This window comes from Cyprinus carpio, chromosome A22 (assembly GCF_018340385.1).
Source record: "Cyprinus carpio isolate SPL01 chromosome A22, ASM1834038v1, whole genome shotgun sequence".
Lineage (NCBI taxonomy): Eukaryota > Metazoa > Chordata > Actinopteri > Cypriniformes > Cyprinidae > Cyprinus > Cyprinus carpio.
Genome location: NC_056593.1, coordinates 433,893 through 453,670, shown reverse-complemented (window position 1 = coordinate 453,670; position 19,778 = coordinate 433,893). Strand labels below are relative to the sequence as shown.

At 40.0% G+C, this 19,778-nt stretch overlaps 1 protein-coding gene across 1 annotated transcript in view; it reads right to left on the bottom strand.

The window, feature by feature from the left end:
• Window positions 1-16,697, bottom strand: part of LOC109065338 (cadherin EGF LAG seven-pass G-type receptor 2-like) — a 40,794-nt gene extending 24,097 nt beyond the window's left edge. The window contains 4 exon segments of the mRNA XM_042711624.1: window positions 787-1,476; window positions 13,003-13,380; window positions 13,383-13,496; window positions 13,499-16,697. Of these exon segments, the coding sequence (XP_042567558.1) occupies window positions 787-1,476; window positions 13,003-13,380; window positions 13,383-13,496; window positions 13,499-16,568 (4,252 nt within the window). The 5' untranslated portion in view covers window positions 16,569-16,697.
• Between the last annotated feature and the right edge of the window lie 3,081 nt (window positions 16,698-19,778).

Below are 19,778 nucleotides of genomic sequence, written 5' to 3'. Positions count from 1 at the left end.
TCATCCCTGATCATCTTTTTTTCCACTTCTTTAAGTCTCATCTCTCATCACATCTCAGTTCTGTTTATCACCTCTCATTTCTGACAATCACATCTTATCTTTGGTTATCCATCTCATCCAGGATCATAACATCTCATCTGATTATCATCATGTCATCTCTGATTGTAGCACCTCTTTTCTGATTATCATTTTTATATCTGATTGTACCTTCTTATCTCTGGCCATCACATTTCATCTGATTATCACATCTAATCTCTGATCATCTTATCTAACCTCATAATATCTTATCACAATAACATCTCATCTTATTATTGTCCCGTCATCTCTGATCTCGTCTCTGACCATCACATTGCATTTGATTATCACATCTCATCTCTGTTTATCTGACCTCATAACATCTTAACTCATTCCATCTCATCTCTGATGATCTCAGCGCCATGTCATCTCTTATCATCTATTATTCTCTGTGATATCGAGTGTTTCGAGAGGCACAAACCCTCAAAGGGGTCGTCAGTTCTGAGAGATACTGTAACGTCTGAATTTGTGGCTGGAATAAAAAGCTATTTCTCTTCATAACGTTCTGAGCAGCAAAGCACTCGAAACACACCTGCAGGAGCTTCTATGTCCCCCATACGCGCATCTAAAAATACTTCATAAATGTGATTCCTCATTAACTTTTCATTGCGCTCTTATGAGAATAACATGAATATTTAATCAGTGTGAGTTTAATCAGAATATTAGAGCGGGATGTGGGCGTGTTTGTGTGTGGTGGCTCCGCCCCCTCACCTGTGTAGTCGTGGAGACACTGGCAGGTGAAGCCGCCCTCGTGGCTGTGGCAGACGCCGTGAGCGCCGCAGGGTTTGGAGTAGCACAGATCGATCTCCGTCTCGCAGTAGTCTCCCGTGAAGCCGAGCGGACAGCGGCAGCGCAGGCCTGCGATCGGGTGGATCGGCCGGAACAGGATGGTGTCGGACGCCACGAACGGCGCCAGGCTGTCGAACTTCAGCACGGACACGCACTTCATGTAGTTCTCGCACGGCTCGCGCAGGCAGATGTTGTCGTCGAACGGGAGCACCTCCTGCGAGGAGATCTGCGCCAGCAGACTGCGGTTCAGATACAGGCGCTCCTGCAGCTCCTCCGACCCCAAGAACTCCACCTCGCCTCCGCTGCTGCGACCCAGCCGGGCCGGGCTGACCCCGCGGCCTCGTGACCCCTCGCCCGGAACCGCCACCGACAGGCTGACGTTCAGGATGCCGGCGCTGACGTCCGTGTCGTCCTGGATGTTGAAGACCACCACGTCCTCACGTGACGCTGAGAGAACACTGGCCACGCCCTCCAGGAACTGAGCCAATAGGAGCGAGAGGAAGCGCTCCTGCGACATGTCGGCCAATCGCAGCGTGATGCTGTTGGAGAGCATCTCGTCCGTGATGATGGTGACCTGCAGCAGACACTGAGCCGACACCGAGTGAACGCCATCTACAGGAACACAGAGGAATCACTGAATCATTCAGCATATCTTTAGCAGAGTAATACAGGCTGCTTAAAACAGCAACAATACTAACGAAGGAAAAGGTCACAGAAAGAACTTAATTTTAATATTTTACTTACAATTAATCGGTTCATTGTGATGGGTCACTTATGCTAATCAGTACTTTTGTGGGTTTCACTTAAATAAATCAATTAATTTGAATGGTTCACTTAAATGAATCGGTTCTTTTGGATAGTTCACGTATGTGAATCGGTTCATTTAGATGATTCACTTTAAAGGATTGGCTCATTTGGATGATTTACCAAAATGAATTGTTCAATTGCATGATTCACTTAAATACGTTTAATGAATGGACTCTTTTAAGTGAACTTTCCAAATAAACTAATTCATTTAAAGGGAACCGTCCCAATGTATGGATTCATTTAAAACAAATTGAATTAATTAATTAATTAATTTAGGTAAATGGTCCAACATGAACAGATTCATTTAAGTGAGTTGTCCAAATGAATGATTCTGTTAAGTGAACCATCCAAATGAACAGATTCGTTTCAGTGAATCTTCCAATGAATGGATTTGAATGAACCATTCTAATGAACAGATTCATTTGAGTGAAAAGTCCAACTAAACTGATTCATTTAAAGTGCGAATCATTCATTTAGATCAATATTTAAGTGAACAATCAAAACCATGATTTATGTGAATCATCCAAACTAATGCATTTATTTGAGTGAACCATCCAAATGAAAGGAATCATTAAAGTGAACCTTTCAAACGAACTGGTTCATTTAAGTGAACAGAGCTTAATGAACCAATTCATTTAAGTGAACCATCCACATAAATCAATTCATTTGGTTTATTCACTAAAATTAAAATTTCTTTAAATGGTTCATTAAATTAGTTAATTTAGATAGTTCACTTACAAATTGGTTAAATTAGGTGGTTCACTTAAATGAATCTGTTCATTTGGATGATTCACTTCCATTCATTTGGTCAAAAAGAATTGGTTCATAAAAGATTTTCTGATTCAATCATTGTTCTTCATTGTTAGTAGTTTGAGTTAGTTTAACTGTACTTGTTGTAATTTGTTGTGTGTTTGTTTTTTTAAGGTGCTCCTGGTACATACATGCATACATGCACATCTGACATGAGAACAGAATTAAAATAAAATAAGACTTAGCAATAAATAATGTGCATGAATCTGGAACATCTTGTAGTTTGACAGTTTCACAGTAACTTCCCAACACGGTTTTGGCTCTAACGAGCAGCGTTTCCTTCAGCACAATCTAACAGTGATCGCTAATTGACTGAACACTCCTCCAATCCACCAGGATGCAAATAAACGGCATTAATCCTCCGCTCCGAGCCGCCTGCCAATAAACCTGTGATGCGGGTCCAGAGAAAGGGATGCTGGGAACCGTGCAGCGCGAGCACAAACGGCACAGAATACACTCAATCAAACACACACAAAGAGAAACAACACTACACTAACCAACACAAACAAACACGTTAATTAGACACATTAATATTCAAGCCTGAAGCGTCACTCATAACAAGAACTGAACACATTCAGACTGCAGTGAACCCTCGTTAACTAGCAGGTCTTTACACACACACACATTAATGTGCACCCTAATAATATCACAATATTTCAGTTTATCTTCATACAGTTGATATCTTTTAGACTTTAACAATCATTATTATTTTTTAAATATTATTATAGCATTTATTATTATTATTATTTTGATTAGCTTTACATTTTATTATTTTTTAAATATTATTATTTGTTTCTTTAGTATTTTTGTTTTATAACATTATAAAACAATTTGTTAATTCATAAAATGTTTTGTTTATTTTAATATTTCTATTTAGCTTTAAATTATTTTTTATGTCAGTTTTAGTTTCAGTAATTTTAGTACTTCATATTTAATTCTAGTTAACATTTCTAACTTATAATTAATTTCCAGATACGTTTTAGGCTTTTATCTAATATTTATATTTATTTCAACTTTCAGTTAACCAAAATAATTTTTATTAGTTTTGGTTAACAATAATTCTGGCAGAAATAAAGTAAACTGACACCTCAAAAAAATAAAAAAAAATAAATAAAAAATAATAATAATAATAATAATAATAAAAATAAATAAATTAAATTAAATTTGTATATTTAAATAATATTTAGGACTTATAAATAAATAAATAAATACATAAGAAACAGGAAATTTGACATTTGTTTTATTTATATTTTTTCTTTAGCATATTTACTCCTGATCAGAGGTTCCTGTAGATTTATATTCTGTATATTTAGAAGGTTATGGTTCTGCAGTTCAGAAATGAGCTGTGAACCTGCATCTCATCATCAAGTCCGGAGACTCAGAATGGGTTTTTGTTTTATTTTATGCTGTTTATTGATTGGTTTTAATAAAACAACCTCAAATGACAGACTCTTGTCATGTTTGTCATGCTAATAAGAGCCTGTCAGGAGCAACAATCACATCACAGTCACACACAACGCCTCATTCTGAAAATACTGACGAACAGATGAAGATAAGAACTGAGCTTCACTTGTAGTGCACACACAGCTGCGTGGTGATGGAGATTTACTGAGACGTACATGTTTTACAGCGAACACAAAAAGACTGAGAAATGAGGCCATCGGAGAGACCGGAGTTTACAACATTAACCTACATACAAACACGCATGTGACATACAACACACAGACACACACACTACAATCTTCATGAGCACTCGGACTCTGTTCATTCAGACGTTTCACCTCAAAGAACCTGTTTACTGAAATTGATCCGTTCATTTGGATTGTTCACTTATAATGAATCGGTTGATTTTGATTCACCTCAAAGAACCCGTTTACTGAATTAGAATCGGTTCATTTTGATGGTTCACTTAAATACTAAATTGGCTCATTTAAGCCCAGTTCACTAGTTAATTCATGCAATTCATTTAAATGAATCTGTTGTTTTAGACTGTTCACTTATAATGAATCAGTTCATTTGGATGGTTCACTTAAGTGAATCGGATTGTTTGTATGGTTCATTTAAATAAATCAGCTAATTTGGACAGTTCACTTAAACAAATTGATTCATTAGGATGATTTACCAAAACGAATCATTCATTTGCATGATTTGATGAATCATTTGGATGGATCATCATAAATATAATGTAGAAATCTCCAATATGTGACTGATTACAAAAACCGCCCACAGTTGGTGAAGCAGCCAATCACAGCTCAGACATGACTGCAGGGATGAGTTCATCATGACATCAGTCTGAACCCGTCTGTGTTTCACTATCACATTCTTTCAAACTCAACAGAGACGTGAGACGCACAGTCTCCCCGAGCGGCAGGTGAAACCTGAGGAGAAACTGGCACTGGAGGCTCCCACAATGCACTGCAGCAGCTGAATCAACTGGTAATCAAGCATTTGTCAAGATGACAATGACACAGCCAGCGTGCGCATGTGTGTGTGTGTGTGTGTGTGTGTGTGTGTGTTGCTATGATTGCACAGATATCAGATATATATTCAGCATCATCCTCTCATCATCAGCCTCGTGAAAAACTCCCAGAATTCCCCTGGAGCCGCAGATCTGCAGTGTTTGAGTGTTCAAAGAGAACGGCGGATGAGTCGAGGTCGATCTGTGACCTGCATCTGAGGAGGAGTCTGCTGCTCTTCATCACCTACACTGCTGTCTCTTCCTGTGCATATTTTGTCTGCTGTTTCACACTTTTCCTTCTACAATGTCTTCCTTGAATATTTGTGACAATATGAATGTGTACAACATTTACAATATCAATAAAATACACAGTAGACAGGTTGCTAAGGTGCTCTATACACAGTAGACAGGTTGCTAAGGTGCTCTAGATGGTTGCTATGCAGTTACTAGGGTGTTCAAAATGGTTGCTAGGGTGTTACAGATGACAGAATAAAAGAACAATAGATAGATATATATGATGTTACTCGTGTAATCAGACTCATTTTCGCTCTATTAGCATCTGTAATAATCTCTAATAGATCTATCTTGTATTTTGTGATATAATCTAAGTATCTAATGCTGTAATGCTATGGTTTCTTTATTGTAGTTCTATGGTTACTATATTACAGCTCTCAAGTTCCCACAGACTTAGCAATCAGGAGGAAAAATTCATCAGCACTGTGTGTGCCAACAATGGTGTGTGTGAACCCTGTGTGTGTGTGAGAATGAGTGAGTGAGTGTGTGTTTGTGTTAGAGTGTGTGTGTGTGTGTGTGTGTGTGTGTGTGTGTGTGTGGTGTGTGTTGTGTGTGTGTATATGATTGAGTCAGTGAGTGATGTGTGTGTCCGTGTGTGTGTATATGAGTGAGTGAGTGCAGTGAGTGTGTGTGTGTGTGTCAAAGAGTGGTGGCGTGTGTGTGTTTGTGGTTGTGTGTGTGAGCATGAGTGAGAGTGAGTGTGTGTGTGTGTGTCCCACCTACCCTGTGTATATTACTGAGTGAGTGAGTGAGTGATGCCCGTGTGTGTGTGTTGAAGTGAGTGTGTGTGTGTGTGTGTTTGTGTGTGTGTGAGAATGAGTGAGTGAGTGTGTGTTTGTGTTAGTGTGTGTGTGGGTAAAATGACGTGAGTGAGTGAGTGAGGTTGTGTGTGTGTGTGAGTGAGTGAGTGGTGTATTATATGTGGTGTGTGTGTGTATATGAAGTGAGTGAGTGAGTGAGTGGTGTGTGTGTGTGTGTGTGTGTGTGTATATGAGCTGAGTGATGAAGTGAGTGAGTGTCAAGTGTCTGTGTGAGTGAGTGTGTGTGTGTGTGGGTATGTGCATAATAATTGAGTTTGTGTGTGTGTGTGCCTATAGTGAGGTTTGTGTGTGGTGTGTGTGGTGTGTTGCGTGCGTGCGTGTGTGTGAGTGTGTGCATAATAGTGAGTTTGTGTGTGTGTGTGTGTGTGTGTGTGTGTGTGTGGTTTATAGTGAGTTTGTGTTTGTGTAGTGTGTTTGTGTGTGTGTGTGTGTGTGTGTGTGTGTGCGTGCGCATAATAGTGAGTTTGTGTGTGTGTGTGTGTGTGTGTGTGTGTGTGTGTGTGTGTGTATAATAGTGAGTGTGTGTGTGTGTGTGTGTGTGTGTGTGTGTACGTGTGTGTGTGAGTGAGTGTGTGTGAGTGTGTGAGTGTGTTGTCATGGGAACTAAAGGAGAGTTTCCTCCACCTGAGCTCAGAGTGGAAGAAAGTGCACTCAGCAGGGGGCGGGGCTAATCCTTCCTCATCAGCCAATCACACGGCACAAATCCATTCTCCTCACAGCAGCAGGACAGATGTGTTCATCAGGACTGAATCAATCAGTATCAGGAGTCTCTGCTCACAAACACCTTCAGCAAATCAAGAGCTCAGAGCCACTCACAACCATCCAGAGAAATCAAGAGACGCCAAACACACACACTCGCACCTCCCACGCAACACATTTCCCTGCTGTTACACACGGACCGAAGCAGCACAGATCCAGCGTCATGTGTGTGTTTGCAGAGCTGACCAGAGAACTGCAGTCTGACTGTCTGTTTAAACAGGAAACAAGGAGACGACACACACAAACAAACTCACACACACACTTACTCAAACTCACATACACTCACTCGCACACTCACTCGCACACTCACTTGCACACTCACAGGACGTTTCCTGGGTCATTTGTATTTATTTGTGGCCTCACACACACACATTCTTCACATTACTCTTCATTATGGAGGCCATCCAGGAGGCATGGGAGTCACAGCGCATTAGCATGTTAAAAGGCCCGCGGGTCGTCTCACACACACACACACACACACACACTGGCTCTGTGACCCGCCCCACCCAGCAGGCATTTCTCAGGCTCTGTTGAGGTCGTCATGGCGACTCAGCGCTTAACAAAAGCATTTCTCAGCGGCATTATTCACACGCAAGAGAAAAGACACTGAAAGACATGGAGGAGGGGCGAGAGACACACACACACAACCGCAGAGAGAGAGAGAGAGAGTGAAGGTGAACACGGGGAGGTGAAGTTCTGACTGATGACCTCAGAAACACGCTCAACACACAGACCAGAGACCCAAGCCAGCCTGACCAACATAAAACACACTGTAACACGCTGGACATTCAAACCACAGCAACTGCGGTACGATAAAACACTACAACGATCAATTAATAGACAAACATGGCCTTTCTTTCGATTAAAGTTACAATCACACCAAGAACGACAACTATAACAACAAACAATAACTATAATCATAACTATAATGACCACTACAACAATAAGTAAAATAACTATTACAATAACGATAACTGTAATGATAACTATAATGATGTAATGATAAATAAAATAATTATGATAACAATGCATATAATGACAACTAAAATAACTAACAATTACTATAACAGTAACAGTGATAACTAAAATATTTATAATCATGATGATAACTAACAATAACTACAACCATATTTAAAATAACTATAACGATAACTATTATAACTAAAATAATTATAATAATGATAACTATAATGATAACTACAACGATAATTAAAATAACTATAAATAACTACAACCATATTTAAAATAACTATAACGATAACTATTATTATAATGATAACTACAACGATAATTAAAATAACTATAAAGATAACTATAGCAATAACTAAAATAATTATAACAATACCTACAATGATAACTATAACGATAACTACAACTAAAATAATTATAATCATGATGATAACTAACAATAACTACAACCATATTTAAAATAACTATAACGATAACTACAACAATGATTAAAATAACTATAAGAATAACAATAACAACGATAACTAAAATAATTATAATAATGATAAACATAACGATAACTTCAATGATAATTGCAATAACTATAACGATAGCTATAACAATAACAATGATATCTAAAATAATTATAATGATGACAAAAACTATAACGCTAACTACAATGACAATTAAAACAACTATAATGATAATGATAACTATAACAATAACGGTAACTAAAATAATTATAATGATAACCATAACTATAACAACTATAATTATGATAACTAATAACATCACAGTTTTAATAATCACTTGAACTCTAAGAGAATACTTTCATGATGAAGTTTTAATAATTGAGAATAAAATAAAATAAAAGAGAATAGTGAAATCCACACCACAACTACAACGTTAACTATACCGATAACTATAACCATATATAACCATACAGTTCCCCGAAATCCACACCATAACTATAACCGTTAAAATCCGATAACTATAACGATATATAACCATACAGTTCTAGTAATCGCTCTAACTATGAGAATAGTGAAATCCACACCACAACTATAGCGTTAACTATACCGATACTATAACGATATATAACCATACAGTTCCCCCTCTAATTATGAGAATAGTGAAATAAACTATACCGATAACTATAACAATAAAACCATACAGTTCCCCAAAATCCACACCACAACTATAACGTTAACTATACCGATAACTATAACGATATATAACCATACAGTTCTAATAATTGTTCTAACTATGAGAATAGCGAAATCCACACCACAACTATAACGTTAACTATACCGATAACTATAACCATATATAACCATACAGTTCCCCGAAATCCACACCATAACTATAACGTTAACAATACCGATAACTATACCGATATATAACCATACAGTTCTAATAATCGCTCTAACTATGAGAATAGTGAAATCCACACCACAACTATAACGTTAACTATAACGATAACTATAACAATATAACCATACAGTTCTAATAATTGTTCTAACTATGAGAATAGCGAAATCCACACCACAACTATAACGTTAGCTATACCGATAACTACAACGATATATAAACATACAGTTTCCCGAAACTCCACACCACAACTATACCGATAACTATAACGATAACTATAACAATATAACCATACAGTTCTAATAATTGTTCTAACTATGAGAATAGCAAAATCCACACCACAACTATAATGTTAACAATACCGATAACTATAACGATATATAACCACACAGTTCTAATAATCGCTCTAACTATGAGAATAGCGAAATCCACACCACAACTATAACGTTAACTATAACGATAACTATAACAATATAACCATACAGTTCTAATAATCGCTCTAACTATGAGAATAGCGAAATCCACACCACAACTATAACGTTAACTATACCGATAACTACAACGATATATAAACATACAGTTTCCCGAAATCCACACCACAACTATACCGATAACTATAACGATAACTATAACAATATAACCATACAGTTCTAATAATCGCTCTAATTATGAGAATAGTGAAATCCACACCACAACTATAACGCAAACTATACCGATAACTATAACGATATATAACCATACAGTTCTAATAATTGTTCTAACTATGAGAATAGCGAAGTTAACTATAAAAATAAAACCATACAGTTCCCCAGAGTGTTTTTTTCCCAGCTGATGAACGATAAAAACACTGGCATCCAATCAGAATCCATCCCTCTTTAAAAAACTTTAGCGTTTAAAGCGACAGACAAAAAAAACTCTTACGTTTAATAGAGTACACTTATAATAAACAGAATATTATCATCTGCTGGTGTGGACACTGATATAGTTATCGCCATAGTTTTTGTTACAGTTCTGATTATAGCTATTATTATTATAATTATTATTCAAATTCAAGCTTATAAAGCAACTTCTCAGGAGGACTTGAAGACAATCTGTTTTATAATGAAACAAACTTAACTTCTTCTAAACTGTGTTAGAACTAACAACATCTACGAGAACTTCAATACTAGTGTGTTCCTTTCAGAAGTGTCATGTTTCTGCAGTTCAAAGCATTGTGGAGTGAGAGTAGACGACTTCAGTTACACAAACACACCTGACCGACATCAGAACCAGAACCAAGCTCTGGAACATCTGAACCCAGAACCTTCAGCAGGAACCCACGGCCTTCACAGATCTCACATGATCTACTCTTTCTGGTGTCTCACTTCAATGTTCAGTCTCTATAAATACAGAACTGTGACACCGTGTTCATCTCACATGATAATCTGTGGTTTTGAATACTTTTAAGAAAGTTTGGGGAAGCTGTCTGACCTCATAGTGACTCTGAACATTAAACTGAGAGACCAGAAGAGCAATGAACACTGAATATCTAAAAGAGTGTGTATTTGTGAACTGGTGAGATCAGCGTAACGCTCATGAACACAAATCCAGTCTCAGCGTTTGATCAGCGAAGGCTTTGCTGCTATTTACCCTGAGGATTTACAGCAGCAGGGAAAAGACACATCAGCATCTCATAATCTGTCAAACAGATGCTGGAAACATGTTCATCTGAACCGCAAACACACACTGATCTACACAATATACACACCCTGCAGACGCGTCTGATTTTAAAATACTTATAAAAGCACAAAACATAAAATGACTAAAACTTAAATATACTTTATACACTAGAACAGTATAAAAACAACACTTGCACTGTCAGAAACATTTTATCCCCATCAATATTCTTCTGCCTCTAATTTGCACACATTTAAACATCTTTTAGATTTACATCGTTTGTTTTGCATCTTTTTGAATAAAAACAAGGGCTGTAAAATGATTACAAATAATCATTAATTTAAGGATTTGTTTACTGTAGTTTTTCATCGCATTTAAAATTTATATAAAAAATTAATTGTTTATTTACTGACTGAATTAAAAGTACTTATTAAAAAAATAAATTGTCAAAACTGTAGCTCAAAACTGACCAGACACACTTATCAGAAATGACTGCTAAGTAAAACCAGTTTTATATGTATTATATTTGCATTATATTACATAGCAATAAACGTTAAATTAACATAGATAGATAGACGTGTGTTATTTTATTTACAAAAAAACCCCCAAACATTTAAAATGTGTATTAATCTGCTAGTTATCTTACTAGACCCTATTATAATATTTACTAAGTAGTGCATCTCATAATAATAGACCCCTGACTGCATTAATCAGAACAATCCAAACGATTCCCATCAGCAGAAAGACTTTAAAGTTCATCAGACTGAAACAAAGATATTTATCATCAAACAGGAAACCAAGTCCCATCTGACACACACACACACACACACACACACACACCTCTAGTGCGACACACTCCTCCTCAGCAGTATTTTTATCTCTCTCTCAGCAGGTGTGATGCGAGTGCTGAGCACTGCTCTCTGATTGGCTGAGACGCAGCAGCAGCTGTTACATATGTATGAATCGATCTATAATCGCACACACACACACACACACACACACACATGCTCATGTGTCACTAGGGGATCTTCCTCTTTCATTAAAGACACTCTCGGGGCTCAACGCTAGAAAAACAAGTCATGGCGCTGGGCTAACGGCCGCTTACTGCTCTTACAGCTATGCTAAGATGATCTGCGCTGGCCATCTGACCTTTGACCCTCACAGACACAAAGAGCAGCTGAAGCGCTGAACTGCATCTTAAGCAGGGCTAACAATAAGCATGTCCCGCTGCCCGGGGCCTCAGAGGGACAGTGGATCCACTGCACCAGTTTTTGATGTCTTACATGTTTTTACGGCCTACAAACTTCCACATTTTCTTTTTTTTTGTCACACACTGAACATAAACCTCAACAATTCTGCTGATTCAAACATGTTAGCAAATCTAAGGGAGGTTTTGTTTAGCTAGAATGGGATAATGATAAATCAACAAGTATTGTTCTGATTGATATAATTTAATATATATTTTTATAATAAAAACTGTACAATTCCAGAGATTACTGCCTAAAAAAATTATGCACTTTTTTTTTGTTTTTTACAATTAAACCTCAACATCATATTATAGTGCTAAAAAAATTATGCACTTTTTTTTTGTTTTTTACAATTAAACCTCAACATCATATTATAGTGTGTGTGTATATAAAAATTGGCAGAACAAATGAAGTACAAGCATCCTTTCTATTGAACCCTGTAAAACACCGAGTAAAACTAGATCTGAACATGTTTAAACATCAGTGACTGACTGAGTATTTCTGTCAGCACCATTAAAACTCTACAAAGCAGACCTATTCCTGCAGTTTTGTCTCATATTAATTGGCCTGTAATGCATCTTTTCTGTCAGAATGAACAAAAATGATGAATGCAGCCGAGCGTGTTTCTCCAGCGGCCGTCCATCAGGCCACTGTCACGCAATCACGTGAAGAACGACCGCTGTACATTCATGACTAGCAGTTCATGTGTTCGCTACACTGGATCTGCTTCAATGTCAAATAACCTGAAGGAAATGGAGAAAGATCTGCTGAATGTCCCGCAGCGACACGGCAGCACATTCACTCGCTCATTTATTAATAGTGTTAATATGCGAGTCGGTGGGAATGGTAGTGTATTTTATGTATTATACGTCATAGAAGAGCTAAGATGTCACGGATGTAATCGGTAGCACTCAGTCCTACAAAACTGCTAAACAAGCAGATTGAAAGAGCCGAAACAGGTTCTTACCAGAGACGGCGATCTTCATGGACGCCTCCAGCGGTCTGTTGTTGTCCAGGGCTCGGCTGAGTCGGATCTCTCCGGTGCTCTGGTTCAGAAGCACCAGATTCAGCTCGTTTCCGGCTGAGCTGTAGTGGAGCTGATCGGAGATGTCCGGGTCGTGAGCCGGGATCCGGCCGATCACACCCGACGGGAAGCTGTTGGTCTTATCGGTTACGTAGTGGTTAAATATAATCTGGAAGTTCTTGAGGACGGGGACGTTGTCGTTCTTGTCGATGAGTTTGATGTGGACCGTGGCTCTGCTGACCAGAGGCGCAGACGTGGCTTGAACTACGATGATATACTCCGAACGCGTCTCGTAGTCGAGGTCGGTCAGAGCGGTGAGCTCCCGGAGAAGATGTCCAGTTGGAAGACCTCGGGGATGTTGCCTTCGACGATCTGGTACATGATTTGCGCATTGCTGCCTTCGTTCTGGGTCTGACGCAGCGCAGATATGTGGGCACGAGCCCGATGGGACTGTTCTCCTCCACGAAGATATCAAACTCGTCTTTCTCGAACACTGGCGGGTTGTCGTTTACATCTAAAACGGTCACCTGGATATCAACCGGCGTCTTGAGCGGAGGAACACCTTTATCCACCGCGAAGGCTTGGAGATTATAAACAGGCGTGTTTTCTCGGTCAAGACGTCGCAGGGTTCGTACGATCCCCGATGTAGACTCGATGATGAAGTCTCCGTCTCCGTCTTCTCCGCCCTGGAACGTGTAGAAGACGCGTCCGTTGAGGCCCGAGTCTCGGTCGGTCGCGGACACCTGCAGGACGCTGGTGAAGGTGGGAATGTCCTCCATGACCGATCCCAAGTAGCGGTCGCGAAGGAACACGGGCGAGTTGTCGTTAACATCATTCACCAGGATCTCCAAGTAGGTAGTGTCGGATTTCTGCGGGATGCCGTTGTCTCGAGCCGTGATGGCGAGCGTGTAGGAAACTTGATCTTCGTAGTCCAGCTCCATCTGCGTGGTTACCGCGCCGCTATCCGAATCGATGTTAAACTGCGGGATGCTGTCATCCATGAAGTACGTGATTCGAGCGTTCTCGCCCGTGTCCTCGTCCGTCGCGCTAATCATCACTACGGTCATCCCGACAGGCCGGTCCTCGTTGATGTTGACCGTGTAATGCGAACTCTGGAAAACTGGCCTGTGTGTGTTGGCATCCGTGACGTTGACATAAACCTTAGCGGTGTCGAAGCGTGTCCCGTCAGACGCCGTTACGGTGAGGACGTACTGTCTTTCCAGCTTGTAGTCCAGCGGTAGAGCGAGGGTTATCAGGCCTCCGCCGCTCTGGCTGGTGATGGAAAATCGGTTTCTTGTATTCCCACTTGAGATCTGATACGTAACAACGCTGTTTATTTTTTTTTTTTTTTTTTTTTTTTTTTTTTTTTTTCTGTTAATATCCTGATCGACGGCGGGACACGCGGTGACGACGCTCGTTCCTATGGACGCGTCCTCGTTTAGGCGCATGTAGTAGGCCTTTTGCGTGAACTCAGGGTTGTTGTCGTTGACGTCTAGAATAGTCATGCTGATGCTAGCCGATGAGGACATAGCCGGCGCTCCGTGGTCTCGCGCCTCCACTCCGAAGCTATAGAAGTCCACGCTCTCTCTGTCCAGTTCCGATGCTACGACGATCCAGCCGGTGCTGTTGTTGATGGTGAACGGGAAGTTGGGCGTGGCCTCTGTGAGACGATATTCCAAACGGGAATTATCTCCCGCATCGGCGTCTATGGCTTGAATATGAATGACGGAATATCCAACTGGAACGTTCTCCAGTACTGTAGCTTGGAACGGAGTGCTTACGAATATCGGAGCGTTGTCGTTAACGTCCAGTACTTGCACTGTGACTAGGCCGCTGATGTTGGAGAGCGGCGGGCGTCCGCCATCTTGCGCTCGAATGCGAAGCGTGTACTCCTTATTCATCTCGTAATCCAGCTGACTCACCAAATCTAATTTTCCCGTTTGGGCGTCTCGATTGTAAAACTGGCCCCTTGTGTTGCCACTCATGATGCTGAAATGGACCACGGCGTTGTTCCCGCGGTCCTGATCTGTCGCCGTCACCTGCAGGATTTCGGTGTTGGGCGTCAAGTCTTCGGGAATCTGAACGATGTAGCGTTTCTCGCTGAACTGCGGCGCGTTGTCGTTATCGTCCTCCACGATGATGTGTACACTCGCCGTTGCACGTCGGGGGCCCGGATCCCGTCCCTGGTCGTTGGCTTCGACTAGAAGCACATAGGAATCTCGACCAGTTTCGCGGTCAACCAGTCCTCGCGTGCGAATAACGCCAGACCGGGAATCGATCTCGAAAACATCGTTAGTGCCGTTGTTGTTGTTCAGCAAATGATAAAGGATGTTTCCGTTAACGGGAGCGTCGCCATCCGTGGCACGCACAGTTAGAACCTCATAACCAATCTCCAGATTCTCACGTACGCTCTCTTTATAATCCTGCTGCTCAAATACAGGGTCGTGATCGTTCGTATCGCTTACTGTTACGGTGAGAGTGGCCATTGCTGTACGTCGAGGCGTTCCACGATCAACCGCCGTGACCCTGAACACATGCGTGTCCTCCCTTAGTTCTCTGTCTAGTATCTCCACGGTGGAAACGACTCCGCTTGATGAGTTGACAGTGAAGAGATTGTTGGAGCGACTATCAAACAGAGCTTCTAAGAAATATTCCAGCCTTCCAGCTTCACCCTCATCCGGGTCAAATGCTTTTAAAACAACAACAAAAGTTCCGGCTGGTTGATTCTCTGGAACGGACACCTGATACATGGGAGGTTGAAACTGAGGGTTATTGTTGACGTTCCTCTTCCTCCTGCTCAGCAGACCGGAGTTTGAACGCGCGGCCCGCTGCAGTAACTTCCTCAGGTGTGTTTGCGTGAAAGGGCCACGGCCCATGCGCCAATGCGCATGCGCAAGACCAGAACTTGCGCTTCTTTCGCGTCCCGCGCAGCGCAGTTGAAACTCCACCAAAGAATCGCGAGTGAAACACAGCGGAGCGTTAGTAAACAGCAGCCCGTTGGAGATATAAAGCGCTGAAGTCCCGGTTACATTACAGCGCGTCGGGTTGCCCGGTAACACATCAAACACCCGGAAAACAGCAGTGTCCGCCTCAAGGCACGCAGAAGTGTCTATCAAACTTATAATCTCCACATCCAGCTTTTCTTCGCGTTTGCGTACCCTCGCGCACTTCTTCCCGTGAACGTGCACATCATACTGGCTGGTTACAAGGTGTCTGAACCCCGACGCGTTATCAGCGCACTCCACGACCGCGTACACACCGAACGGGTTCAAAAGAACCGCGTCGCAGTTCAAAGCGCCCGAGAGGGTCAGCACACCCGCGTCCGCGCGCAGAAAACTCTCCGCGAACCGCGGCAGGATGAGCTGCTCCAGCGCGCAAGCGGCGCTTCCCTCCAGACCGGCGATCGCGGTGCCCGGTCCCGCATCCTCACTCACATGAACAACGAAACAATCCACGAGCCACGGGAGTTTTAACCACCCGAAAACAAAGAGCAACAAATCCCGCTTCATCGCTCCTCGGTGCTGCTCCTCCACGGCGAATGAATTAAATCCAGTTTTTCCCCTTAGAGTTTGCTTGTGGAGTCTCCATGCTGATCCACACACTGCGCTCACACACACACACACACACACACACCTCCAGTGAACGCGGCTCCACCGGGGAGGGGGGTCATTAACATAAACCTGATTCACAGCGCCGGGAGAGAGAGGGGGAGGTGGGGGCAGATCTTTATAAGGGCAACGGCAACTGCCCCAAAACCCCGGCCAGTGCTACACTTTCAGAAATATCTGCTCTGGAGAGGAACACTAGGTCGTTTTACTGAGAGGAGAACTGCAGTAAAATTATGTTTGAAAAAGCGTTGAAGAAACATTTTTGGTTCTCAGAACGTTCTGGGAACGTTAGTTTTTGTTTATCCTTTTGTCCCCAGCAGGAAGGAGGATGATCCGTGTCTGCTGGATTTGTGCTGTTGTTAACAGAATTACAAATACACAGTGCTTTCAAGCATAAACTACCCAGAGAGCACGGGTGCGTCTGCGAGACGTCTGTTAAAGATCTGGAAAGCATCTGCTGTGTACAAACATCTGATAGACGTCTTTAACATGTCAGTTTTACATCACAAACATCTTAAAGACATCTTCTATTTGTATATCCTGTATTTCTTTAACATGTCAGTTTTACATCACAAACATCTTAAAGACATCTTCTATTTGTATATGACAAATTCAAGATGTCTTTAAGATGTTTTGTCCTACAAAAGTCAATTTCGAAAAAATATGCCTCGTATACAGGATATACAAATAGAAGATGTCTTTAAGATGTTTATGTTAATACAGACTTTTATTTGTGTGATTTTCAGGGTTGTTTCTGCTTGGCTCTGTAAACAAGACACTCGTCTCTACATTTATAACCTCCAGAAGTGTTTGATGTTGCTGTGGCGCCTCCTGCTGTCCGGAGCGCGTCAGCGCATATGTCTTTCTTCCGTTTCACCTCACAGAAAGCTGGGATTTCAGTTCTGAATTAGTGTTTTTCTGTGGTACATAATAACATTTACATTTTGAATGTTTTTATATTTACACACCGCTGTGAAACAGGTGAAGTATTTTAATGAGCTTGTGAAGTGCGCTTGTATTTGATCATCGCTAGAGGGAGCTGTTCTGTCGACTGAAGAGGAACAACAACATTCACCACCCAATAAAAAATTAAACACGTTTTCCAGTAAATGATCTACTAAACCTTTAAAGTAATGTTAATCAAAGGTGTAGAGTTTAGTAGAGACGCTATTCCTAACAATATCAGCCACTTGCTGTTAATGACTAACAATATCAGCCACTTGCTGTTAATGACTGACTAACGCTATTGTGTATGATTTATAATTAAAATTCAATGATTTATAAGTAAAATTCAAAATTCACGTAACATACTTAATTTTTAAATTTCATTGATTTATATGTTAAATTTTAAATTTTTGTTTATTATTTTATATTATAAAATTTTTTTTTTAACATAGTATTAAAAATTTTATTGGCGTTTAACTGTTTGTTGATTATTAAATATTATTAACTTCCAATAAATCATGTTTTATGCTAACATATTGATATATATCCTTAAGATAACTTCTTAACCATTATAAAAAGCATTTAACAGGACCGTTTAGTAAAACTGATTAATATTTTACTTCACGTATGGTAAAGTCAAATGTTCTAATCTGCCCAGCAACTCGCATGCTTTTTCTATGAGGATAAAAATAGCCAAAGTCATCGAAATAAATATTAAGAGTAATTAGCAGAAAATAATCAAGTAATAGTAACGAACACTGAATTAGAGCGTCAATTAATTAATTTAAACCACAAACATTATTACAACAATTTATTGGCTGGCTTGTTATAAATTCATACAATCATGATTTCTGTTAATTTTCGTTATAAGTTTCCTCACACTCCCACACAATAATTAACATAAGAGAACGATACAAAATACTTAATTAAATCTGATTCAATATATTTTTAGTTTTATATAACACTAGAGTTAATTTTAACATTATTAATGTGCTTTCCAACATAATTGTTCAATTTCACCCAAAATTTTTACTTACATATTCACGATTAACAGTTTGTCGATTATTAAATATTATACTTTGTTTACTGTTAGCATCACACCATTTCTTTAAAATGTTAATTTAGAAGCCGTTCCAAATGTTTCACAGAACAATCTAAATTTGTGTCAGCAACAAATACAACGTTTAATATTAGACACATTACAAATATCATTTATACACAGTACAAACCATTCAGGGCCTAACACTGAACCCTGTGGTACACCACAAGTAAATTTCAATAAATCATGTTTTATGCTAACATATTGATATATATCCTTAAGATAACTTCTTAACCATGAACAAGCTAGCCCTCTTACACCATATTTAATTTCATCGGTAGTAAGCCATGATCAATCTTCCCCGTATATAAAGACTATAAAGATATGTCTCACTGTACATGTCTAGATGAATGAATCTGTAAACCTCCCCTCAACAGCCACAAAAAGTCTTTTTGGCGTGATTATTAATTCAATTAAGATTAAATCAGCAGAGCGGTTGAGAGAGATAAGTGTATAATTTGTGATAATGACATGGCTTCTTAGCAAATGAATAAACATTAATGAATTATTGATTAGCTTGTTACTGATTATGTGCGAAAAAGAGAGAAAGACTGTGATACCAGAGAAGCAGAAGAAGTGGATAAGAGCCGTTCAATGACCTGAAAGCTTTTTAAACAAACACAAAGCACACGGATACAGTTTTTCCTCTTTTTATTGTTGCTGGAGGCCCTAATTTAACAAACTAAGCTTTACAAAAAAAAAAAAAAAAATTAACAGATCAAAAGAAAAAAATTAACTTGACAAATAGTCCACCCTGAAGAAAACAACGAAACTGTCTGACGCTCCCAGATGGACAGAGAGAGGAATATGTTTGCTGCTTAAATGAGACAAACACACGTTAAACACACTCGCGCAAAACACACACTCGTCTGCGTGGACTCAAGCAGAAAGTTTCATATTAACAGCAAGATAATGCTCATAATACATACACGTGTGTATTTTTATATATATTTATATAATCACCCGCTCCTCGTTTATTCCTGACGCACGTACGTGACTACGAGAAAACTTGTTCTTCTGGTGGCGGGAGAAAAGAACTCACTGGCGAAGAGGGGGGGGACCCGCCC